The sequence below is a fragment of the Callithrix jacchus genome, chromosome 8 (assembly GCF_049354715.1).
Source record: "Callithrix jacchus isolate 240 chromosome 8, calJac240_pri, whole genome shotgun sequence".
Lineage (NCBI taxonomy): Eukaryota > Metazoa > Chordata > Mammalia > Primates > Cebidae > Callithrix > Callithrix jacchus.
The window spans coordinates 72,410,001-72,436,992 of record NC_133509.1 but is presented as its reverse complement, the minus strand read 5'-3'; the positions used below and the strand labels follow the sequence as shown (position 1 = coordinate 72,436,992).

At 35.3% G+C, this 26,992-nt stretch overlaps 1 protein-coding gene across 14 annotated transcripts in view; it reads right to left on the bottom strand.

Moving 5' to 3' along the window:
* Window positions 1-26,992, bottom strand: part of TTC6 (tetratricopeptide repeat domain 6) — a 229,610-nt gene that overhangs the window by 81,083 nt on the left and 121,535 nt on the right. For all 14 annotated transcript variants that reach the window (XR_013521159.1, XM_035260381.2, XM_035260383.3 and 11 more), the window contains 7 exons: window positions 20,938-21,027; window positions 18,894-18,968; window positions 17,490-17,869; window positions 8,133-8,595; window positions 7,694-7,823; window positions 6,334-6,506; window positions 4,623-4,759 (listed from right to left, as the gene is read on the bottom strand). Coding sequence is in view for 13 of the 14 variants with exons in the window: in XM_035260381.2 (XP_035116272.1) it covers window positions 4,623-4,759; window positions 6,334-6,506; window positions 7,694-7,823; window positions 8,133-8,595; window positions 17,490-17,869; window positions 18,894-18,968; window positions 20,938-21,027 (1,448 nt within the window). In the remaining variant the exon portion in view is untranslated. The remainder of the gene's footprint in view (window positions 1-4,622; window positions 4,760-6,333; window positions 6,507-7,693; window positions 7,824-8,132; window positions 8,596-17,489; window positions 17,870-18,893; window positions 18,969-20,937; window positions 21,028-26,992) is intronic.

The following is a 26,992-nucleotide window of genomic DNA, read 5'->3' as shown; positions in this document are numbered from 1 at the left end:
CAACAAGAAGAGCTAACTATACTAAATATATATGTACCCAATACAGGAGCACCCAGATTCATAAAGCAAGTTAGTAGAGACCTACAAATAGACTTAGACTCCCACACAATAATAGTGGAAGATTTTAACATCCCACTGTCAATATTAGACAGATCAATGAGACAGAAAATTAACAAGGATATTTAGAACTTGAACTCAGCTCTTGACCAAGTAGACCTAATAGACATCTGGATAAGTCTCCACCCAAATCAACAGACATTTCAGCACCACATCATACTTATTCTAAAAATGACCACATAAGTGGAAGCAAAACTCTTCTTAGCAAATGCAAAAGAACAGAAATCATAACATACAGTATCTTAGACCACAGTGCAATCAAATTAGAACTCAGGAATAAGAAACTCACTCAAAACTGCACAACTACTTGGAAACTAAACAACTTGCTCCTGAATGACTACTGGGTAAATAACTAAATAAAGGCAGAAATAAATAAGTTCTTTGAAACCAATCAGAACAAAGACAAAACATACCAGAATCCTTGGGACACAGCTAAAGCAGTGTTAAGAGGGAAATTTATAACACTAAATGCCCACAAGAGAAAGCAAGAAAGATCTAAAATTGACACCCTAATATCACAATTAAAAGAACTAGAGAAGCAAGAGAAAACAAATTCAAAAGTTAGCAGAAGACAAGAAATAACTAAGATCAGAGCAAAACTGAAGGAGAAGGACATGAAAAACTCTTTGAAAAATCAACAGTTGTTTTTTTTTAAGATTAATAAAAATAGACCTCTAGCTAGACTAATGAAGAAAAAAGAATCAAATAGATACAATAAAACCTGAAAAAGGGGATATGACCACTGATCCCACAAAAATACAAGCTACCACAAGAGAATACTCCAAACACCTCTATGCAAATAAACTAGAAAATCTAGAGGAAACTGATAAATTCCTGGACACATACACACTCCTAAGACTAAACCAGGAAGAAGTCAAATCCCTGAATAGACCAGCAACACGTTCTGAAATGGAGGCAGTAATTAATAGACTACCAACCAAAAAAAGCCCAGGACCAGATGGATGTACAGCCAAATTCTACCAGAGATACAAAGAGAAGCTGGCACCATGTCTTCTGAATCCATTCCAAACAACAGAAAAAGAGAGACTCTTCCCTAACTCATTTTATGAGGCCAGCATCATGCTGATATCAAAACCTGACAGACACAGCAAAAAAAGAAAATTTCAGGCCAGTATCACTGATGAATATTAATGTGTAAATCCTTAATAAAATACTGGCAAACCAAATCCAGCAGCACATCAAAAACTTTTCCACCACGATCAAGTCAGCTTCATCCCTAGGATGCAAGGCTGGTTCAACATACACAAATCAATAAACATAATCCATCACATAAACAGAACCAATGACAAAAACCACATGATTATCTCAATAGATGCAGAAAAAGCCTTCAGTAAAATTCAACATTCCTTTATCCTAAAAACTCTCAGTAAACTAGGTATTGATGGAATATATCTCAAAATAATGAGAGCTATTTATGACAAACCCAGAGCCAATATTGTGCCAAATGGGCAAAAGCACATGTCCTTTGAAAACTGGTGCAAGTCAAGGATGTCCACTCTCATCCAACACAGGGTTGGAAGTTCTGGCCAGGGAAATCAGGCAAGAGAAAAAAATTAAAGGGTATTCATATAGGAAGACAGGAAGTCAAATTGTCCTTTCTTGAAGATGATATGATTGTATATTTAGAAAACCCCATTATCTCAGCCCCAAAACTCCTTAAGCTGAAAAGCAACTTCAGCAAAGTCTTAGGATACAAAATCAATGTACAAAAATTACAAGCATTCCTATACACTAATAATAGACAAACAGATCCAAATCATGAGTGAACTCCCATTCACAATTGCTACAAAGAGAATAAAATACTTAGGAATACAACTTACAAGGGATGTGAAGGACCTCTTCAAGGAGAACTACAAACAACTGCTCAAGGAAATAAGAGAGGATACAAACAAATGGAAAAACATTCCATGCTCATGATAGGAAAAATCAGTATTATGAAAATGTCCATATTGCCCAAAGTAATTTATAGATTCAATGCTATTTCCATCAAGCTACAATTAACTTTCTCCACAGAATTAGAAAAAAACTACTTTAAATTTCATATGGAACCAAAAAAGAGCCTGTTTAGCCAAGACAATCCTTAAGCAAAAAGAACAAAGCTAGAGGCATCACACTACCTGACTTCAAACTATACGACAAGCCTTCAGTAACCAAAACAGCATGGTACTGGTACCAAAACAGATATATAAACCAATGGAACAGAACAGAGGCCTCAGAAATAACACCACACATCTACAATCATCTGCTCTTCAACAAACCTGATAAAAAACAACAATGGGGAAAGAAAACAGAAACTGGGTCCCTTCCTTACACCTTATACAAAAATTAACTCAAGATGGATTACAGACTTAAATGTAACACCTAAAACTCTAAAAGAAAACCTAGGCAATACCATTCAGGACATAGGCATGGGCAAAGACTTCATGACTAAGACTCCAAAAGCAATGGCAACAAAAGCCAAATGGATGAATGCGATCTAATTAAACTAGAGCTTCTGCACAGCAAAAGGAACTATCATAAGAATGAAGTGGCAACCAACAGAATGGGAGAAAAGTTTTGCAATCTATTCAAGTGACAAAAGTCTAATATCCAGAATCTATAAGGGACTTAAACAAATTTATAAAAAAATAAACAACTCCATCAAAAAGTGGACAAAGAATGTGAACAAACACTCCTCAAAAGAAGACATTTATGTGGCCAACAAATATATGAAAAAAGCTCATCATTACCAGTCACTAGAGAAATGCAAAACAAAACCACAGTCAGATACTATCTCATGCCAGTTAGAATGATGATCATTAAAAAGTCAGGAACCAGATGCTGATGAGGATATGTAGAAATAGCAACACTTTTACACTGTTAGTGGGAGTGTAAATTAGTTCAACCATTATGAAAGACAGTGTGGTAATTCCTCAAGGATCTACAATCATTAATATCATTTGACACAGCAATCTCATTACTGGGTATATACCTAAAGAATTACAAATCGTTCTACTATAAAGACACATATGTTTATTGCAGCACTATTTACAATAGCAAAGACTTAGAACCAACCCAAAGGCCCATCAATGATAGACTGATAAAAAAAATGTGGCACATATGCACCATGGAATACTATGCAGCCCTAAAAAAGAATGTGTTTAGGCCAGGCACTATGGCTCACACCTGTAATCCTAGCACTTGGGGAGGCCAAGACAGGCAGATCACCTGACGTCAGGAGCTCACAACCAGCCTGGCCAACATCTCTACTAAAAATACAAAAATCAGCCAGGTATGGTGAAAGATGTCTGTAATCCCAGCTACTTAGGAGGCTGAGGCAGGAGAATTGCTTGAATGCAGGAGGTGGAGTTTGCAGTGATCCAAGATCACGCCATTGGACTCCAGCCTGGGTGACGAGCAAAACTCCATCTCAAAAAAAAAATAAGTTCATGTCCTTTGCAGGGACATGGATGAAGCTGGAAACCGTCATTCTCAGCAAACTGACACAGGAACAGAAAACCAAACACTGCATGTTCTCATTCATAAGTGGGAGTTGAACAATGAGAACACATGGACACAGGGAGAGGAAAATCACACACTGGGGCTGGTCAGAGGGGTGGGGGTTAGGGGAAGGATAGCATTAGGAGAAATACCTAATGTAGATGACGAGTTGATGGGTGCAGGAAACCACCATGGCCCATGTATACCTATGTAACAACCCTGCACGTTCTGCACATGTATCTCAGAACTTAAAATAATATTTTTAAATGATTTAATTATAAACTGCAAGTAAAAAGAGTAGACATGATTACATACATATTTTATACCAATTCAAAACAAAATTTCTATTAAAAGAAAAGCAACAAAATGAAAACTGTACTATGCACAAAGGAAAACTGCACTATGCACAAAGTTTAATATACAATACAATAAGACAGTATATTCCTTGAAGCCAGGAGTTCAAGAACAACCTAGGCAACAAAGTGAGATCACCCCCCAAAAAAGAAAAAGAAAAATTAGCTGGCTGTGGCAGCACAGCCCTGTAGTCTTAGCTATTTGGAAGGCAGAGGTGGGAGAATCGCATGGGCCCAGGAGGTCAAGTCTGCAGTGAGCCACTACTGCGTCACTGCACCCTAGACAAGGTGAAAGAGTGAGACTCGGTCTCTATAAATAGGTAAATAAAAGATACTACAAGAATCTGTATGAATAGTTTTCTGTGCAAAAAGTACAAAGGATATAAAGAAGAGATGCAAGGTGGTAGGCAAGGCTTTAGAAATTGATAAAATAACTAGTATTTAGGAAATGCAAATGAAACAATTTTAGATTGTCATTTATACCTGTTACCCACACCATTAGGGTGTAGGCAAGGATATTTCATTTACTGATGGCACTGAAAATTGATTCATTGTTTTTAAAGAGCTGTCTGATATATTTCAAGCAATTTTCTTTTCTGAAAATGTATTTCAAATAATAATTTCAAAAATGACATCTAAAATCATTCTTACCTTGCTTGAGAATTTTGGTGATCTATATTTAACAAGGCCGTAAAATCCTGGGTGGCTGCAAACCAGTTTTCATTTTCATAATAAAAGAGCCCACGTTTCAATAATGCATCTGTTCTTTTGGGATCATAAAAAATACACTACAGAGACAGGGAGGGGTACGTAAACATCACAAAATTAAAAAAAAACTAAGTATATAGTCACGTCAGTGATCTAAAACTGTGTTTTTAACCTCAGGTTAATAAAAGCAAATAATTTGAAGACGTCAAAATTTTCAGAATTGTGTCTAAAGAACATATCTTTAGGAGATTTTTTCCATCATCAAATTCTAGAGAGGCAATGTTTTCTCAGAGAGAGAGAAAAAAAAGAACAGCATATACAAGAAGCCCAAGCTTCTGCCCTCTGAAATTTTTGCTGATAAAAACATGTAAGTGAATTGTTCAACTAGAGTGAAGTTCATTGGATCTATGACAGCATTTTATTCTAATTAAAGATTTAACACGCTAGATTACAACAAGGGTGATTCAATCAAATAAAATATAGATTAATCTAGCCATTAAAGTGGAGAAGAGAACTGAATTGGTATTGGCATGCCTCATTCATTTTACATTGACATACAAAGTAATAGAGGGAACAGACTAAATCATGTATCAGTTATAAAGCTCTTCACCTATTGTTAGTAGAAAAGAATGAAGCAAAAAGGAGGTGAGCAGGTATTTTTAAAATAGAAAAAAACAAAAATCCTTAAGGCTTCAAAATTCGTTTGGCCTCAGTGTGCTGCATTACTCTTATTTCTAAACTATTGGTGCAGGATAGTGGAAATGAAGAGAATAGATAATCTAACAATTTCAGCATCTTCAAAAGAGCTTTTTCATAATTTCTAGGCCAGAAGTTAACAAAACATATAATATTCTCCTCAAGCAGAAAAATGTTAAATGGATGTCATGGATTAATAAATAGGGCAGTTGGGAACATGGAAAATTAAATAATTTAAATAATTGCTTCTAAATTCTTAACTGCAGTAAGGACTAAGAATTTCGACTTTAAAGTCAGGAGATCAGAGTTAGAACTGTACTGCAATCAGGGGAATACTTTGCCTTGACTACGGTTCAGTTAAAAGTTCATTTCCTCAATTCTCTGACATCTCCTAAACGTAAGTTACTCTCCTACCATCTTTATTTCCTTCATAGCACTTATCATAATTTGTACAATGCCTTAATATCATAATTTGTAACAGTGCCTTAGTAAATAAATATTTGCAAGTGAGCAAATGAATAAATGAATAAATAAATGAACCAGTTAGCAGTTTTTTTGAGAGCAGATAGGTTCCCTGCAGAAAAGAATCAGCTATTCGAGAGTTAAAAAGTAGAAAATACTTTTCTTTAATGTTTAAAAGTAAGAAGGATTTTTAAAGGCTTCTTTAATCACTGTATCATGGCTCCAGTGGAGACAGCTGGAAAAGCTCGGTCCCCCTAAGCATTATCTCAATGCCCAATTCTGACGTAAATTCATCCAACCACCAATGTTTTAAAATAATTAACATAGTGTTACCATTAATTCCAGTAATGAAAACTCTAACTTCTAACCTATAATAAATTAATTTGGATTACATAATATATACAAAAAGATCTCCAAAAACTTGCTGTACTATTTGCATGAGAATATCACAATCTAAACTATATAAATGGCAAAAATTATATGTGATAAAGCTTACTTTAGAAAAGTCACCAATGGCCAGTACTTTGTTTGCTATTTCATGCATCTCACCCCTCCTGAAATAGATATCAGCATCTGTGGGTCTGCATTTAATTGCCTGGGTATAGTTCAGAATTGCCAAAGTTATATCTTTTTTTCCTCTGTAAATTTCTGCCTTTGATAAATATGCCTCTAAAGAAGATTAAAAAGACAAAATTTGGTGTTATAATCCTTTCATTCACTATGAAATTTGTAAAAGATTAATCCCTCTCCCTCCAAAAATGAAGTCAAAATAACTTTTCTCTATTATACTTTAATTTATTTTATTTTTTAGGCAGGATCTCCTTCTGCCACCCAGGCTGGAGTGCAGTGGCACAATCATGGCTCCACTGCAGCCTCAACCTCCAGGGCACAAGCAATCCTCCCACAACAGTCTCGTATGTAGCTGGCACTACAGATGCATGCCACCACACCCACCTAATTTTTGTATCTTTTTATAGAGACAGGGATTCATCATGTTGCCCAGGCTGGCCTCGAACTCCTGGGCTCATGACATCTGCCCACCTCAGCCTCCCAAAGTGCTGGGATTACAGGTGTGAGGCACTATACCTAAGCCCATTTCATTTAATTTTTATTTCAACAATGCCAAATTTGTTCTCAAAGGCTGGATAAATGCTCATTTGTGGTTAAAGGTACTTTCAATTTGAAGTAACAAAAATTACCTTTTGCCTTTCCATATGTCTAAAATGTTTTTTCATAATATATTAATCATCATAGTAAAAAGTTAGGTTGTGATAACTCAAAACCTAATGGACTTTTAGCAGAAATAAACACAGGTCAAAAAGTATTTATTAAGCTCATGTTTTATTTTATGGGTGTGTTGTAGGTATTGGAGAAACACAGATGAATATCACATTTTCATATTCCTAGAAAGTTCCATGTCTAGTGCTTCAAGTTGGTTGCAGGATAGTACATAAGGGCAAAGGTATAGATTTCATACAAGCAAGAAATCCTAGGTATACAATAACTCTAATTCAGACAGTTGTGATCAAATCACACAAATCAAAGAGATACTTGTAAATTACTTCTATAACTAACAATTTTAATTTCATATTCTTCAGTTGTGAGATAAGCAGTAAGGAACCAATTTACTGCAATATATATCAAGGACAATAATCTTTCAACCCATGATAAATATTTTAAAAACACTAAAGGATCGTATAAGCCCTGGATTTACAATAACAAGAGTAAAAAATTTAATTGAGGAAAGTCATTTTCAGGATGTATATCTAGTGATTTATGTATCTTTATAGTACCAACAAATGACAAAGTCTGAGGTCAAAATCTGTGTAATATAACTGTCACCACAGACAACCCACCTGTATTATTTTTATTGTATTTATGTATATAATTCAAGTCATCCAAAGCTTCATTAATTTTGTCTTGGAAAAGATAAATTAAATGTCGGTGCCAATAGGCACTGAGAAACAATGGTTCCAAGAGCATTGCCTAGAAAATACATGTATAAATTCAGTTAAAGTTGATTTTCTAAAGGAGGATATCCTATCAAATAAATTTTCAAACACGGGTGAAAATCCCAGCAGCTTTGTATGTATATAACATAAAATAAAACCTCCCAATCTGACAAACTAAAATCATGTTTTTAATATTAATTATTTGAAAATGCAAATAATCATACTGTTATAATTCCACATGCTATAGTATAAACATTCATTGTTCAAAATTTCAGCAAAATTACTGTATAATTTAAAGCAAGTGTAAATGGTGAATATTACTATTTTGGTTAATAAAACTTACTTTCTGTAGATCATTCATGGCACTCTGCAACTTTCCCAGTTTCCTATAAATAGCTCCACGCCTACAATATGCAAATGCAGGATATTCTGTCTTATTATTTATCTCTTCAGTCAAAATCTTCACTTCAGATTCGTAATGTTTAATGACTTCTGGTGGAAGATTGGACTCCACATTATCATTTAATTTTAGTTTTGGTGGTTCTTTTACTATTTCAGGTGGGTCTTTAAGAACAGATATTTTATCAACTTTCTCTTTTATAGGTGCACGCTGATATTTGTGCTCAATAAGCATATCAAGAGCCCATGTCCGAGGATGACTATTTTCTGGAATTCCTCCCTTCGTTTGGACAAATTTTTCAAAGTTTAAATACAAAGGTAAGCTGGGACACCGTATTTGATGTTCATATAATGGAACTTTGAACAAATATTTCTTCTGTTCAGGAAGTATTCCATGAGATTCTGATCTAGTTTTTAAAAGAGTGATTTTTTTTAATTACAGAAATACAATCATCTTTCTAATCAGTAAATCAACTCAGCCACACACATAACTACTATTTCTATTATCAAAACAAAATTATATGCTAATTTTATGCACAAGTTCTCCTCATTTAATAAAATGGCAACACTGTATGAAGAATCTCTGTCAAGTTATAAAAGCAAAAGACTGTTTTTAAAGACGTAGCCTCCTTAGAGTACTGGAAAAATGGGGTCAATGTGCCTTTCAGGAATTATAACAGAATTAAGAAGGTAAGAAATGTGAGGAAAAAAATGCCACGCAAGAGATTAAAGAGGACATGAACTTCAGGCAGCGGGAAGAAGGCAGGAGTTGACTACACCACAGGCTATCAGCTAAATATCCCAGTTTTACTCTTCTCTGGTAGGCTTTTAAATTAAATAATACCTAATACATGCTTTCAAATGCTATAAGTCTAGGATTAGCCTTCTCAAATTCTCCTTTGTCTATACAGTCTTCATCGAGTAACATGTGCTGTATGGCTGGTACTGTACTAGCCACAGGAAATAAGAATAAACTCACTCTAATGGAAGAAAAAAAATTACCCTATCACTTCATATTTACTGAGTATGTACCACGAGAAATACTAAATGGAAAATAAAAGTAAGAAAAGTCCATTTCCTTCCCTTTCCTTATTTTCATAAATTCTCCATTCCTTTCCACATTCTAGTGCAAACCACCGTCATCTATTCTTCTTAGAGTAGAATAATTTCTTAATTCCCTGCTTCTACTTTTGCCCTTTGTCTAATTCGTTCTCTGCATGGCAGCCAGGCATAATTTTTTTTTTTTGTTTTATGAATGTAAATAAGATCGTGTCACTCCTCCAAGAGCTTCCCCTAATAAGTATGCCAATCAAGCTCTTCACCACAATCTGTAAGACCCCACATGATCAGGTGCCAGCATAGATCTCTGACACTACTACTGTACCCCTCATTCCCTACATCATCATTGAGCAAGCCTCAAGGCCATTGCTTTTTTCAGCCCTTCTGACTGGCTGGCCCCTTCTCAATTCATATTTCTGACCAAATGACTCTTTAGAAAGGCGTTCTGTGCCAGATATGTTTTGTTTGCACCTCCATATTCATTTCTAACCTTCTCATCTTGCTCCCTGCCCCAGAAAACTGATCTGTATAGACGATAGCCATAGGATCTCATGGTCTCTGTCTTCTCATAAAGTTCATCCAATTAGGAACCCCAACAGAGGGAAGGAGGAGAGTGAAGTCAAGGTGTTTATTCCTCTGGTTTCCTCATGAAGAGTCTCCTCAAACTAGCTAGGATCCTTGAACAAAGACCACTACTGCTTTCAAGAAAATCATTTCTATACAACTCTTTTCTTTCAGGTTCTAGTCATCACTCCTTTTTTTTTTAAATCCTCTCAAACTTAAGAGTAGAAAATGGCTTTACACTTTTAGCTCCAGGATACTGCATTATCATTTCTGATTTCCTTGTACTTTGACATTTTTGTAAATTTCTCCTTTACCATAACCTTCCAGAATTATCCTAAGATGAGTGCTGTTTACTAGTGGGATCTTGACTGATAAAGTAATTAGTACCAGAGATGGACTCAGGAAACACATACACACACACACACACACACACACACACAGGATTCTAGGATAAATTCCTTGCCAGGTTAAAATAGGACATGGACACAAGTAATCCATAGCATGTGGTGATATAAAAACTTGTCATATATCACCAGTGTTAGCAGGGAATGATGTTCAGGTGGAAGGCCGGGCATTGGGAGATCAAGAAGCTTTAAGTCATTAGGACAATGATAATGATTACAAAAATTGTATGTTCAGCAGACTACTTCTTTCAGACCAAAGAGTGGTTGCAGTACCTATTAAGTATTCTCTAAACTTTGTGCACCAAGGTAATGAAGCTACTAGACAATAAGCAGAAAACTGAAATGTGGGATGTTAACATACAAGGAGATGTGAATGAGAGTGAGAATTTTAAATCTCCAATTTCCACTTATCTTTCCTTAACAGAGGAGACTGGCTGAGGAATTGTCAGATCCCCCATCTGAGATATTCAGTCCTCTCCTTCATAAGCTTCTTTCAGTGACTACACTGTGACATTGCCTCATATGCTGTAATGGACCTACCTCAAGCAGGCCCTAAAATCACTCAGCTGTGACTCTCGACCCTCTCATGGAGCCACAGCCATTACAGTCTCTCAGCATCCCACATACCTCCTCCACGGAGGTAACCTTGGGTTCGTGGCTACTGGCCTCAGCACACACAGCCTTAGCTAGAACACCTGGGAATAATGTAAACGAAGGGTTCTCAAACTTCAGCATGCATCAGAGTTAACCAAAGCCTTGTTAAAAATACAGATTTTGAAACTCTACCCCCAGGGTCTCTTGTTTGGTAGACCTAGGGTGGAGTTCCAGAACATGCACCTCTAACAAGTTCCCAAGTAACACTAATGCATGGATTACACTATAAGAGCCATTGCCATAGAGAAATGAGTTATAAGGTTCTGGAAATAAGAATTTATCTGCAATTTGGAATGTGTGTAGTCAAATCCTAACCCTTGGAAAGGCCAAAGAATGCATAGGTGAGGGGGCAAAATACCCTTGAAAAGCCTTGTGAGTGCTGACCTCAGAGCAGGAAAAGAACAACAGTGGGGGAATGGGAGCAAAGAAATTTGTTTCACTGATTCCAGTGAAAATAATAGAACCTGAATTGGTAAAATCCAGTGTTACTGCTATAGATATGATACATACTATGACCACAATAACAGGATTTTAACTCTCAAGGATCTGTGGCAACTAAATGCCTAAAGGTCCTTAGAGATGAGATAAATGGGCAGCCTCTTTGGACATTCTTTGGCTTACATAGGGGAAAAACTTATAGGTATTCTGTTACAAACCTAAGCAGTTATAGTGGGGGTTCACAATCCTTTACCCAGCTCTCAGACCCCAGCCAGTTCATAGTCCAAAATGTCTATTAACAGGAATGTTGGGCAAAGTCCCACTGAGGAAGAATCCTGCAATGTAGCTTAGGTATACATAGCAAATCTTGCCTGAAATGTTCCAAAGGTTTGAGAAAGAAGAATACTCAAACCTTCCAGTGGCCATTAGATCCTGGCTCTCTCCTCATGCTAATCCACAGATACCCACTACAAATGCCACTGACATTTATCAATCAAATTATGGAATTGTGAAAGTCAAGTGATAGAAAGAATCTTGGCCTGGGGCCATTTAACAGTGGATCTAATGAGACATGGACCCAATTTTTAAAAAATAATTTCCCTAGTCCCAGCATGTGTAGTGAGAGTAAATACATGTAATAACTGAATAAACTGTAGACTGAGGAAGATAATGGTAGTAAGGGCCAAGTGGAAATCTCTACAACTGCACTCATTCCATCTCACACCACTATCCACCAAGATAGCAGACAAAAAGCAATACCAGAGCACCGGGAAAATTACACATTAGTGGCACCATCAGAGACTTGAAAGATGTAGGGGGGTGTAGGGGGCAATTCCCACCATATCTCCATTTTACTTTCCTGTTTCACCCGTGCAAAACCAAGATAGCTTGTAGAAAGCCACTATAAATTATCACAATTTTAATTACAGCTTTAGTTCCAGATGTGGTATATTTACTGAAGCAATGAACATACCTCCTGGCACCTGGTTTGCAGTTGTGGACCTGACATGCTTTCTTTTCCATTCCTCTAGTTTAGGAGAATCTGATGAAGTTTACATTTACATGGCAGGGACAAGTCTCTCTCCCTGCCCTCTCTCTTTCTATACATATATACCTCCCATATCCAACCCATAAGCAAATCCTATTGGCCCTGTTTCTAAAATCTACCTAGAATCTAACCACTTTCCAGCACTTTTGTTGCTAACATCCCAGATCAAGAAACGATTTCTCACTCAGATTACTTCAATAGTTTTCTAACTGGTCTTTCTACTCTACTGCAATAGATTTATTTTTTACAAGCAACCAGAGTGAAACTTCTGGAATATAAACTAGATCATGTCAACTCACTGCTCCCAGCTCCCAGTGTTTCCTTTTGTAGTAAGAATCCAATAAACATCACTAACCCATCCTCAAGTCCATAATGACTTCTTGGCACTCTTATGAATAATTTCAAACTTACTCTGGCCTATAAGGTACCATGTGGTATTATCCCTGACCACTTCCTCAATCTTGCATCTTACCACTCTGCACTCACTCTGTTCCAGTCACACTGACTTTTATGCTGTCCCTCAAAAGCAACAAGCATGTCTCCAACTCAAGGCCTTTGCACTTTCTGTGGCCACTTCAGATATTCAAACACCTCACTCCCTCATTCCATTCAGTTCTAGGCTCAAATATCACTACCTTATAGAGGCTTCTGGCCACTCTGTCTAAAATAGTAACCTTTGTTACACTGATTTATTTTCTTCATTATATTTGTCACTTCCTAACATTATTTGTTTATCTCTCCACTCTCTCTCCCACTAGAATATAAGCTCTATCTATGAGGACAGGAAGTTTGCCAGTCTTGTTCATTGTCCTATGCTCCTTGTCTAAAATAGTACCTGCTATTTAGTAGGTGCTCAATAAATGTATGTGGCAGAAATGAATGGCTGAACTCATTCATTCATCAAATTGTTGCCGAGTTCCTACTATGTGCCATAATTTAATTAGAGTAATCATATTTAACTATAGTCCCTCCAACACTTCCCTTTAAGCTAATAAACTTTACCTTCATTAAAAATAGAGGAGCTATCTGACTGGAACACTTAGGTCATTTTCTTATACCAGATATACACTCCAGGGATGGAAGACACTTCCTTCATAGAACGCACAACACTTCTTCCCTGGGAGTTCTGTCATATCACTTGTGTTTTATGTCCCATCCACTTTTGCCTTCTCAGAGGCTTCACTCTTACAATATCCTGACTTTTCTGTATCATCTAAAGCTGTGATGAGTACTCTGAAATTTTACTAGGCAGAGAAACTGCGGAAAGGATACTAATGAGGCACAAGTGAGGAGGAAACTCCACATAAAAGAGAGTTGAATGAGGGGATCCTCTAAATCTAATTTTGAAGCTATATATATACCAGACTACTCCTGAACCACCCACTAATCGCTTCTCATTATTCCAAAAATAATCACTGCCATAGTTAGATGTATATAATTTCAAGATTTCTTTATAGATATACAAGCACTATGATACACACATACATGCATATACATATAGCTTTGTTAAAATATATTACCACATAAACATCCAAAAATATGTTAATTGTGACTTATTTCTCAATGTAGCATGTAGCATGCTGTATTTTCTAAGTTTTTACAATGAGTATGTATTATTTTTACTGTCAAGTATTAATAAGTATAATATTTTTAAAGAAACAAGCAAGATCTTGCTAAGCAACTTTCTAGAAGGATATAAAAAGCAAATGCAGACAGTGGGTGAACTTTTATGAGGAAGAGTTATAGTCCCGGATCACTGAAATTAAACAGTATAAAGAAAAGGAACATGTTAAGAAGAGAGGACTTGCTGTTTACCTCTACCCCAAAAGGTAAATATTTCTTCCTGTACTACAACTTTAGATCATGTTTTCATAGCCATGAATATGGTTCGCAGTTGTTCAGTTGGAGGAACCAGAGTAAATTAACATGCTAGCTATCACACCAGTCTGAGAAAGTCAAGCCTTTGGGTTGGAACATGTGTACTTACAATTAATCTGAGATGAGATGTAAGACAATTTGAGAAAACAGAAATTTTGAACAGTTTAAATGTTTTGCTCAAAATACTCTGTTTATATAAAAATAAGAATGATATTACTATCCAAATCAAAGCATGTTCGAACTGGACGTGACCTCAGAAATCATGTGGATAGGCAATTCATCTTCCAGACAGGGAAACAAATATTCAAGGAAATTAAGTAGCTTGGCCTAGTTACTGGGGATCCAGTGAATGAAGGTTGGGATATGGATGTACACAAATTCCCAATCCAGAGTTCTTGTCCCTAGAACATCACTGCTGCCAGCTCTTAGAGAAGCAGAGTGATAAATGAAAGTCAAAATAGGCCTGATGGCCAGGAGCAGCAGTTCATGCCTGTAATCTCAGCACTTTGGGAGGTCAAGGCGGGTGGTTTGCTTGAGACCAGAAGTTCAAGACCAGCCTGGGCAACATGGTGAAACCCTGTCTATACCAAAAAAAAAAAATACAAAAATTAGCCACACGTGGTGGCACCCACCTGTAGGCCCAGCTACTTGAGAAGCTGAAGTGGGAGAATCCCTTGAGCCCAGGAGGCAGAGGTTGCAGTTTGCTGAGATGGCAACATTGCACTCCAGTCTGGGTAATGGAAGTGAAGCCATGTCTCTAAAAACAAACAAACAAAAAAGTGGATGGGCAAAACAACTAAGGAAAATATAACAACTCTTGCTTGGGGAAAATAAGTTCTGCTTCTCTGAGGAATGCAGCAGCACAAATGTGCCAAAAAAACCAGGTCTGAGACCACAGGTTAACTTGCAGGAACAGAGCAAGTGAGTCCAGACTAAGGACAATTATTCTAGAAAGGGGCACAAGAAGATGCATTCAGAGGGACAGGAATGCCATTAGCAAACAAGCTAGTAGCCTGGATCTCAGATGAAGAATATTACTGTCTTGGAAGACAGATCAAGAGGCTAGCAATTCACAAAAGCCCATGTAGGAGGTAAGACAATGAGTATAAGGGAGTCAAGGCAGCCAAGAGTCATTGGTAGGAAGAGCTCACTGTGGGTCAGCAAGCTACTGAGGAAGGTCCCCTCTACTCCCTCAGGCTGGTCTGTCAACACTGAGCTCAGAGACCAAAGCAGAGAGAAACTTCTAGAGAAATAGTGAAGCTGTAAAGTTGTTGCAAACGTTGGCATCCTGTCATGACCTAGCTGAGGAGGGAAGCAAAAGGGCTAAGGGAATAAAAGGAAATGCATGAATCTAGGTGACGTAGCTCCAGTGGCCTTCTGCAGGAGTGACTTTCCACAGTCACAATTTGACTTGATATATAAGAACATATGCAGTCTGCTGCTTCCCACCATTAAGGGAGCCAACCAAGAATGGGTGTGATTAAATAACCTTCATGGTTGAGCATAAAATGGTAAAAAGAAAATATGTGAATTACCAAATTCAGATTAGTGGGAAAAGACCAGGCATGGTGGGTCACACCTGTAATCCCAGCTACCTCAGGAGGATAAGTCATGAGAATCACTTGAGCCAGGAGGCGGAGGTTGCAGTGACCCGAGATGATGCCACTGCACTCCAGCCTGGGTGACAGAGTGAGACTCTGTCTCAAACAAAACAAAACAAACAAAACAAAACAAAACAAAACAAAAGATTAGTGGGGAAAAAGATCTCAAATTATAGAAATAAAATTGTTTTTCAAGTTGCTCTATAATTGCTAGTTTTGAAATGACAATTCGAATCTGCATTTATATGTCGTAAATTAGTTTGAATTAAGGTTTTTTTAAAAGGTAGGAAAGCTGTACTAACACACTGTCTTAGATGAATACTCCCACAGTGTGTTTTACTGCCTTCACCAAAAGCTTCATCCAATGACTCCTGTTGCACCCATTGGCAGCATAGATAAATTTCAAATTGAGGTATTAAAAGGCAACTAAATCTCTTTAAATGGTAAAACTTTATATGGTAAATGGTAAAGGGTAAGAAGGCCACAGCCCACAGAAGCATCGTTTGATCAGTTTATTTCCTTTTTTTTACATAGAAGTCATTTAGGTTGTGGCCAAAATGGTGCTGTATGTGTTACCCTTTGTAGGATGGTGAAGATTCGTAATACTTTAAAATCAGCAAACGTATCAAAAACGTATATACAAACTTCTGGTTCTGATCTGAAACATTTATCAGCTTGGAAAACCTACCTAAAGTCTTCCAAAGATGAACTAACAAAAAAATTTCCAGACACTATATTTGTGGCAGGGGAAACTTATGCATAAATAATATAAAGAGAACAGGAGACATGAATGCATTCTTCACTACGGTTGGCCTCTGTTCCACTCTGCCACTCACACTTATAAAGTACTATGCCCCAGTCTTCTCAGGGATGATAAGTCACCATTTCAAGAGATAATTAACCCTTTTGCAGACAGCAAGTCTTTATAACAACAAACTGAACAAATATTTTTTATTCTCATCAGCGAAGTCTTTACTTTTCAAAAGGACACGAGTTTAATAAATTCTGTGATATCTGGATGTATCTAAAAAGAAATAACCAGAGCTGCATGGAAACTATATTGCACAATACTTTTGTTATAATAAAATTATATCCTGAACAATTAATCATGAACATGTTTGGAATTTCAGTGGTTATTATTGCGGGTCCCTACATAATTTTAAATAGACTGACTACTATTACTTCCAAGTAAGGAAAAAAATATTTCTGTGTTGATTCCTAAATAAGAGCTTACAAAAAAAACTATCTAGATTTATAATTCAATTCAATAATTTAAAATTTAAAAATACTTAAATGTAAGCAATCTATTTTAAATGGGCAGCATTTGTTTGGAGCAAGAGTTGTTTTTTGTTACTAAATCACTTCAAATAACTTGTTTGGGTTTTTTTTTCTGGAAGATTTCATTTAGCCATCAAATTGATTTATTCTTACTTCATGTTCTTAAATAAGTCCCCTCTTTAAATTATTATTTGAACCATTCACATACTTATACTATAAAATACTTAAATATTTTTAAAGGAGGGTTTCCTTTCAAAAAGCTAGGTTCATATTTTCAGTGCAGAATAAAATAATAACTTCATGGGGTGAGATTATAAAATTAAAATCAAAACCACAACATATTTCTTAAACTATAAAAAATATTGCTTAAACAAGACCTTTCAAGAGATTTTGGAGGCTTAGCTAACTCTTCATACACGTATGTAAGTTTTCGTTGTTTCAATCTTTTCTTCCATTTTGTCTTCTTTTTCCTTGGATAAACAATGTAGCTAATGCCAGCTTTTTTAGATGCTTCAATGAGAGACAAAGAGAGATTTCTCAAACTGTGTTTTTCACCAATGTTTCCAAAGATGTCACCTATATTTTCCTGCACAGGGATGGGATCCTCAGTTTTATTTTGCTTAAGGAGCTGGAGCTGACGTTTCAATTCATTTGCTTTCTGAAACATAACCTCTTTTATACTGCTTTGCATATCATTCTTGATTTCCAAAGGAACTATAGTCTCCTTCTTCCTCAAGTCTACAGAAGATTTTGCTCTCTTAATAAAAAAGCAAAGAGGTAGAAAAAAACATAAAATCAATTTAGTTTCTATACATTCAAAATTAATTAATTCTGTTACTATTAATATGGTTTGGTCACTTAATTTGAAAATTTAAAAATCAGTATTCTTAAAATTATTCAAAAGTCAGCTGATCAAGTTAATAGTGGGTTAAAGCAAAGTAAAATAATTTGGTTGGTCATATGTCATTTCATTAGGTATATGTAAACAACACTATAAATTAGATATGTATCATGATTTTCTATATTATAATTGAAAGAAAATGCTCTCTACATATCCAAATAAATTACATGCTGTACTTTTATATTTAATGCAAAAAAATGGTAGAATGGGCAAAAGCTGTTAAAATGCCTTATTCCATAAAATCAATTTGGGTTTTCTTTCAAAAGTCCTTTAACAACACTGAATTTCTACACAATACTGTTCAAATATTCTCTATAATAACTTTTAATTCAATATTTATAATTGGAAGTATGGAATCCAACCTATTATAGTATTTACTTTATCTAATTATTAGAGAATATTATTAATTATTTTTAATAATACTATTAAGATTATCACACTGATAATTATACATTCATACTTGAAATTCTAATAATACTCATGACTTACAAAAGACAAATTACTTTCAATCTTTTAATATAACATTCCCTGCCTATTGAGTCGTTGTCAATAAGCTAACTGCATTTTATTTGCTAATAAACAATGATTTGTTATAGAGATGTGTTTATTTATAGTGAATTTTGGCCCAGACTTCAAACATAGTAGTTTCATACAAGCAAGTTATATACTTTAAGACATATACTAAAGTGCAATAGAGATATTGACCCTCTGTGACTTACTGTATTCCTCCATCTCAAGAAACTATATAAAATTCAACATGTAATTCAACTAGAGAATATAATATAGAAGAAGTATACGCTTTAAAAAACCACAAGGTAATTATTATTGCTAGAAGCACAAACATTTCTTCTAGAGAGTAAAACCTGTAAAATTATAATACCCTTAGTTGTGTAGGTTGTGCACTGAAGCATTTTTGGACACTTTCAAGTGATGCAGATTTTCTTAGTAAGAAACACTGAAATAATCAAATGAGAAATATACATTAGCCAACGATACTATTTGTTAAGCTAAAATATATAATACTTGGCTAATAACTGTTTAGGTAAATTAATGAAATTCAGAAATACCAATTAAAATATAAATACTGAGTTTGACATCATTGACTTCACATAGAGGAAGAGACCTTAAAATCTAACAATTAATATAGAACAGTGTTATAATAATAAAAACTATCTTAATTTTTAAAATTCAACTTGATATAACAAACACCAAGTACCTGCTATGTGCAAGGTAGTATAGTGCAAAGCTTCCCAGCTGGTGTAGGCAGTACTGGTATGTCTGAACATATGATAGATATGCTGAGCCATGAATCCCCTTAACCCTGAGGTTACATTAGTGGGAGCCCTGGACAGTCACCTCTAATCATGAGCAATCTCAACCTTTTAGTTCAGGAAACCAAAATAGCATTACCACTTACTATAATCATACCCAGACTGGTGTTGTTATATTAAAAGAGTTGGAAAACCCTACTAAATTAAGTGGAAAGTACAAAGAAAATGGCATGTTCCTGGCCGAGCATGGTGGTTCATGCCTGTAATCCCAGCACTTTGGGAGTCCAAGGTGGGCAGATCACAAGGTCAAGAGATTGAGACCATCCTGGCCAACATGAAACCCGCCTCTACTAAAAATACAAAAATTAGCTGGGGGTGGAGGTGCATGCCTGTAGTTCCTGCTACTTGGGAGGCTGAGGCAGGAGAATCAATTAAACCGGGGAGGTAGAGCTTGCAGTGAGCTGAGATCATGTCACTGCACTCCAGCCTGGTGACAGAGTGAGACTCCATCTCAAAAAAAAAAAAAAAAAAAAACGAAATGGCATGTTCCATGTCCTTAAGCTAATAGTGATGCAAACAGCAGTAAAGAAATACCTAGGCCATGTCCAGGGCCTAACACCTGTAATCCCAACACTTTGGGAGGCTGAGGCAGAAGGATCACTTAAGCCCAGAAGTTTTGAGACCAGTCTGGGCAACATAGTGAGACCCCATTTCTAAAAAAAAAAAAAAACAAAACTAGCTGTGTATAGTAGTGTGCATTTGTAGTCCTAGCTACTCAAGAGGCTGAAGTGGGAGAATCACTGAATCACTTGAGCCCAGAAGGTCGAGACTGCAATAAGCCATGATCTTACTTACCACTGTACACCAGCCTGGGTGATGGAATAAGATTTGGTTTAAAAAACAAAAAAGACCATATTAGGCACTAGTGAGAGAAAAATAAAACCCCATATCTTAATTGTACCCCATATAAAGATCAGGTCATTGGATACACTGTAGTTATATTTAAAGTCATAAGTATGCATCTGACCACCATTTAAAGCAGTCAGTCTTACTCTGCTTCATGGCCACAAACAGCTTCTCTGTTTAGTCAAAACCTTTGATCATTGAAGACCTAGGCAAGAATGAGTGAAAAAAACTAGAAATTTCAGAAAAACTCACAACAAATAACCTGCTATTGATTAGTGAATAAAATCTTCTAACAGTCATAAAAACAGCATATTTGAGAAAGTAAAAATGTATCTACAGCAAAGATAGCACTGAATGATCTGAGCCATTTCTCAGAATGAGGAAGCCTCAAGAAAAAAAAAATTTTTTTTTTTAGACTGAGTCTCCCCCTATTGCCCTCCACCTCCCAGGCTCAAGCAATCTCCCCACCTCAGCCTCCTGAGTAACTGAGATACAGGAACATGCCACCACATCCAACTAATTTTTTGTATTTTTACTAGAGATGGGGTTTCACCATATTTGCCATGCTGGTCTTGAACTCCTGGCCTTAAGCGATATGCCCACATCAGACTCCCAAAGTGCAGGGATTACAGGCATGAGCCACCATGCCCAATCCCAAGAAATAATTTCTGGAATTACTACAATTAATATCTGGATTGTAGGCAAATATAGTAAACAATCTTAATTAAGAATAAAAATTCTACATACGCTAAAATTTTTTCTGCTATATTGATGTAAAGTAAGGACACTGGTTTCAGGTGAGAATTTCTCAGTTAAAAGTCTGCTTGCTTGAACGCTCTGTGATAAAAAGATAACAATTTTAAATTATGTTTTGGAATACATTTTAAAAGTCTATGATGACTGTTACTTCATAGTACAACATTATTAAGAAAAGAGAAGACATATGAAAGTAGTATAATTCTAGAACACACCAGAAATGAACAAAGTCCAGCTACAGCCTTAGTTTTTGGCCAAAACCTGCAATCTGGCTTCGGTGTTGACATTTAGCAAAATGGTTACTTCTACATTATTTCTGACATCCTTAATCTTAGGAGTGATCAATGATCCTATGATCTCACAGGCTAACACTGAATTTATGTACCTTAATATGAGGATTATGAATAAGACATATTATCTAGATTTCTTGTCAACAAATGAATATTTATTTTTAAGTATAAGCAATCATTCTAAATGTAAACTGGAATGAAATTTTCCTTAAGGGCTTTATACTTTGAATTCTATCTGTTAAGTATGACATGGATGAACCTGGAGACCATCATTCTCAGCAAACTGACACAAGAACAGAAAATGAAATGCTGCATGTTCTCACTCATAGGTGGGTGTTGAACAATGAGAACACATGGACACAGGGAGGGGAGCACTACACACTGGGGTCTTTTGGGGGGAATAGGGGAGGGACAGTGGGGGGTGGGGAGTTGGGGAGAGATAGAATGGGGAGAAATGCCAGATATAGGTGAAGGGGAGGAAGGTAGCAAATCACACTGCCACGTGTGTACCTATGCAACTATCTAGCATGTTCTTCACATGTACGCCAAAACCTAAAATGCAATTTTTTAAAAATGCAAAAATTAAAAAAAGTATGTACATATATTTATTATAAGATTAAACTGCCACAATAATTAAGGTTATTATTAAATGTGCTACTTCTCTATCTTGTAATCGGTGGTTTGGATATGCAGAAACCTAGAAGACCTAAATTTGACAGCCTGGTGGATTAATGATTAATTAAATCATACTGCTACTTCGTTTTTTGAAATCGTTGGGTCTCAAACAACTAATATTAAGAATTTTAAAAATATTTATTGAATAAAAAGTCAGATTTTTAAAAATATTATATAATTATTACTGATGATGGAAAAAGCTATGGGTAACTTAGGAATCTCCAGCATTGAATTTTTGCTAAAAATCCTCTCGAGTTATACTTTCAGAAAGTAGTGATAGCACAATGTAAGGTAAGGCAATTACTGGACATAGTAGAAAGATACTTAGTCACTTTCATCATTATCCTTTAAAGACAAACTACGATTTTTAAACTATTTTGTCATATGCTTATACAAGATATTGAAATATGATGGAACAGCAGATATTATATATTTAAAGGAAAGCTTTTAACAACAATAAGGACAAAAACATTAGCACCATGCTTTATAGATATAAAAACTGCAGAACTTATTAACAATCAATGGTTGCTTATTTTTAAAAGGAACGTATATGCTGAAGCCTTGGAAACTGCCAAAATAATGGCCAAACTAAGGTGTCTTGAGAGGGTACTTACAGTGTTGCTTAGATGATATCTAATGGGAAAAAAAAATCCTCCTACTCTACCCCAAAGATATTATTGAAATTGGTATGCATGCAATAAAAGCTGAAATGTAAACAGAAATGGAAACGGTGTCTTTAAAAGTCAATGATGACTTCTGCTTCTAATTATGTAACATTAGGAACTCTGCTGAGGACAACTGAGGGCTATATGTAATTTGAAAAACAATGGTCAAAATATCAAAGAGCTAACAGGATAAAGAGATGAAAAACCATAAGTATATTTTTTCTCTTCCTTATAATCTGAGAAAAGACAAGGACCAGAAAAGGTAAGCCTACTATTAAAAGATGCTTTGTTCTCAAAATGTTTGCCAAAACAGCTGCAACTCTGAGTTGCAGATTTGGCAATTTCTTGGGGCAAGGGTGACAAAAGCCAAAGCCCAGAATCTACCTGAGATGGAGAGCCTGATAATACAGCCCAGTTATATATAAACTGGAATACCACAGGGGTACACCTTCAGATTAAAAGTGGGTGGAAGTAAATCAACTTTTATGTGGACTTTTAGTCTGGGCTCTATCACAAGGGTGGTCAGAGAAATTCAAGTCTTAACTTTAGATTAAAGCTGTCTCTGAATGGTAAAGACCCCAGATTCTAACAAAAATATCCTTTGGAGGAAGAAAATGCCATTCTGAATCTCAAATGTTTCCTTAACATCGTGTTTCAAATACAATGGTAAGCAAACATTTAAAGACAGACACCTACACAAAGAAACACAACACTATAACATAACAGATTTAGGGAAAAATAGAAATACTAAAAAGAACAATATAAAAAACAAGTTTAATAGTATATTATACGTAACTACGTAACTAAAGAGAGAATTCGTGGACCTTACCTATAATATAGGTTGGAAGAAATTGTCCCGAATCCAATACCAAGGACAAGAGGAAAAATGTACCTAACACATGTGATTAAAGTTCCAGAAAATGAAATAGAGAATAAATAGACAATATTTAAAGAGGTTACTAAAAATTTTCCATAGCTAATGAAAGTTACAACTACAAACTCAAAGAATTTCAGTATGTGATAAATAAAAAGAAATCTACACCTGGACACATCATAGTGAAACTATAGGAAATGCAAATGAAAAACTTAAAACTAGCCAGGTTTAGGAGAAGCAGAAAATGTATTAGCTTCAAAGTCTTTACATTTAAGACTTACTTCTCCACAGCAATAATGCATGCCATAAAATAATGAAACATCATTATTGTGTTAAAACCTCTGCCAATATATTATACTCAGATAAAAGATTCCTCAAGAATGAAATAATATGAAGACATTTTGAAACTAAGGAAAGCCAAGGTTTTCACCAACGGCAGACCTACTACTCCTCCTCTTAAAAGAAATTCTATAAAATACAATTTAGGTAGAGGGTAAAATGATTCCAGATATAAGTGTCTGAGATTTGAGGAAAGAAAAGAAAAGCAAAATAAAGAGAGAGAGAGAAATATAAGGGTAAAATTTAAGGTGTTTTACATAAAATAAAAATTTATTTTGGAGTTTAAAAGCTAGAATCTATCAAAGTAAGAGCATAAGTCAAGAAGGGGTAAATGGATTTAAAGGATTCTGAAGTCACTGTATTTTCCTGGAGGAGTACAAAGGTATTAATATATGTGAGACATTGATAAATTAAAGATGCAGATTCTAAGGAAGCTGCCACAGGAATAAGAAAAACATACCATTGACTCTTGAATAACATGGGTTTGAACTTCGTGGTTCAGCAAATCTACTTATATGCAGATTTTCTTCTGCATCTGCCACCCCTCAAACAGCAAAACCAACCCCTCTCTTCCTTTGTCTCAGCCTACTCACTATAAAGACAACAAAGTGAAGACTTTTTGATCATCTATGTCTACTTAATTAATAGTAAATATATTTTTCTCTTCCTTATTATCTCATTATTACCATTTTCTTTTCTCTTGTTTACTTCATTGTAAAAATACAGTACATAATATATATACATACAAAATATGAGTTAATGGACTGTTTATGTTATCAGTAATGCTTTCAGTCAACAATAAGTTACTTGTGGTTAAATTTTTGAAAAGTTTAAAGTTATACGTGAATTTTCAGCTGTGCAGGGATTGGTACCCCTAACCTCACATTGTTCAAACATCATTTATATGTAACTTTTAAAACAGAAATAATAAAACACAATACACCCAAATAATTGGAAAAACTAAACATATAATGGGTAAGAAAAATAAAAATAAAAAGTAGTTGTAAATTTTAAATAAGTCCAATTGAAAAACAAAAAAAAAACTCCAAATATATTTGTTTTTATCTAACTACATGTTGTTTATAAAAGACACATCTAAAATATAATAATATAGAAAAGTTATGTATAAGGGAACAAATAATAAAGGAAAATTGCTATCAGTCCATTAATAATAAAGATAAACTGAGGTAAAAGTATTTACTAAAATTAAGCAGCTCAGTTCATTACTGAAAGTTTTGACTAACAAAGAATGTTTAACAATTCTTCATTGGTATGCATCTAATAACATAGCCCCAAAATATATAAAGTAAAAATTGACCATATTACAGGAAAACATAGACAAATCTACACCACAGTGGCAGATTGTGATTTTGCTCTTTAAAATGGTCCCCAGTATAGTGCTGAAGTGCTGGCTAGTGTTCCTAAGCACAAGAAGGCAGCAATCTGCATTACAGAGAAAATAAATATGTTACATAAGCTTCTTTCAGGTTTGAGTTATAGCACTGTCAGCTATGACTTCAATGGTTATGAATCAATAATATATATTAAATAAGTTGTCTTTAAATAGAAAACCTCATAAAGCAAGGTTATTTATTGATCAGCTGATGAAAAACCAGAGGCTCACAGGACCCTAGCCTTCTACTTCCATTAGGAACAACGGTTCAATATCAACTAATTCAGTGCTTGAGGTGACTTTATGGAACATAACTATCACAAATAACAAGAATCCACAGTACACGTTTATTTTATCTATACCTCATACTAAATTGTAAGCTCCATGAAATTAGCAACCTTGATTTTTCACTGCTGCAGCTCCAGCAGCTACAACAGTGGCTTGCACATAGAGGTGACTGGCATGTATTTATCTGATGAATAAATGAAAAAATGAAACGTAAAAAGACTTAAGTCTTCATTTAAAGAAAGACTATGAAGTTCCAAGTGGGATGAATGAGAACTACAGGGCCCGAATACTTATTATCAACACTGGATGCTGCCTGGCAAGTAATTAAAAATATAGAATTTTATGCCATATCAAATTGGAATGCAAGAGGCAGAGGAAAATAAATATATATCCATGAGTACAAGTCCACTCCAAAATTTACCACCCTCAAACCTTTCCAGAAAGAATTAGTTAAAAATATAATAAGGAAAATAAAAGTGATGAGAAGAAAGGAAGTTTATAAGACAGAATAAATTGTGGTGAGAAATAAATCAGAAAAACATAGCTAAATCTGTGTAATTATTGTCGCACAGAGTGAACATTAAAATTATCAAGAATAAAAGTATTTAATGGTCTTAAATTGGCACATTCCCAATGGGAGTAAAGTGAAACATTTTAAAGTCTTAATCCTTAGTGGAAAGGATATAGATTCTGATTGAATCTTGATGTGCTTAAATATATGCTATATATTTTTTTAATAATCATGAAAATGTAAAATCATGAAATATATTATATCCAGACTACTCAATTTTATTTTTTTAAAAGGAAAAACAAAAATACAAATTTAAGAAAAGGAATAATAAGTGATTTTTAAAAAGGCAGCATCAAACGTAAAATACCAGTAACAATAATATATATAGAAACAAGTTAAACCTGCTTTCTAAAAATGTCAGCACACAGATATGGGTATCTAAATATTATTTCCCATTCATCAGAACCAGGAGTCTTTGAAGAACGGTCTGATGCCAGTTCCGGTGAAATGAAAATGTCAGGTGAGCTTGAGCTATCTTTTTTGTGCCAGAAAATTCTGTTGGATCCTTTTTCTCCTGTTCATTGGGAGTAGACAACCAGCAATACTGATTTTCTTTCAGACTCCTTTTCTAAGAGGTTACTCCATGATCAGCAGTTCCAATTCTTCCTATTCCTGCTATACTTCCACCTCTTTCAAAACAATTTTGCCTGCCCTCAATTCCCTACATTCACACTTTCCTATAAACAGACATAGAAAAATAAATGCCCATACTTTGTAAACAAACATATAGTTTAAAAAACATTGCACTTATATTACAGACTCGCTACTGTGTCAGTTCAAGTAGAAGTAGACACCCTACAGTATAGGATAAAATAAGAGGGTGCAGGAGTAGGCAGGGGGAGCCTTCAGAACATGATGCAGATTTGACATCTGGGAAAGAAGATGAGAGAGGAAGGATTAGGTAGGAAGAGCTTCAGACCATGGAGCAGTTCTATAAAAGATCAACCAGGC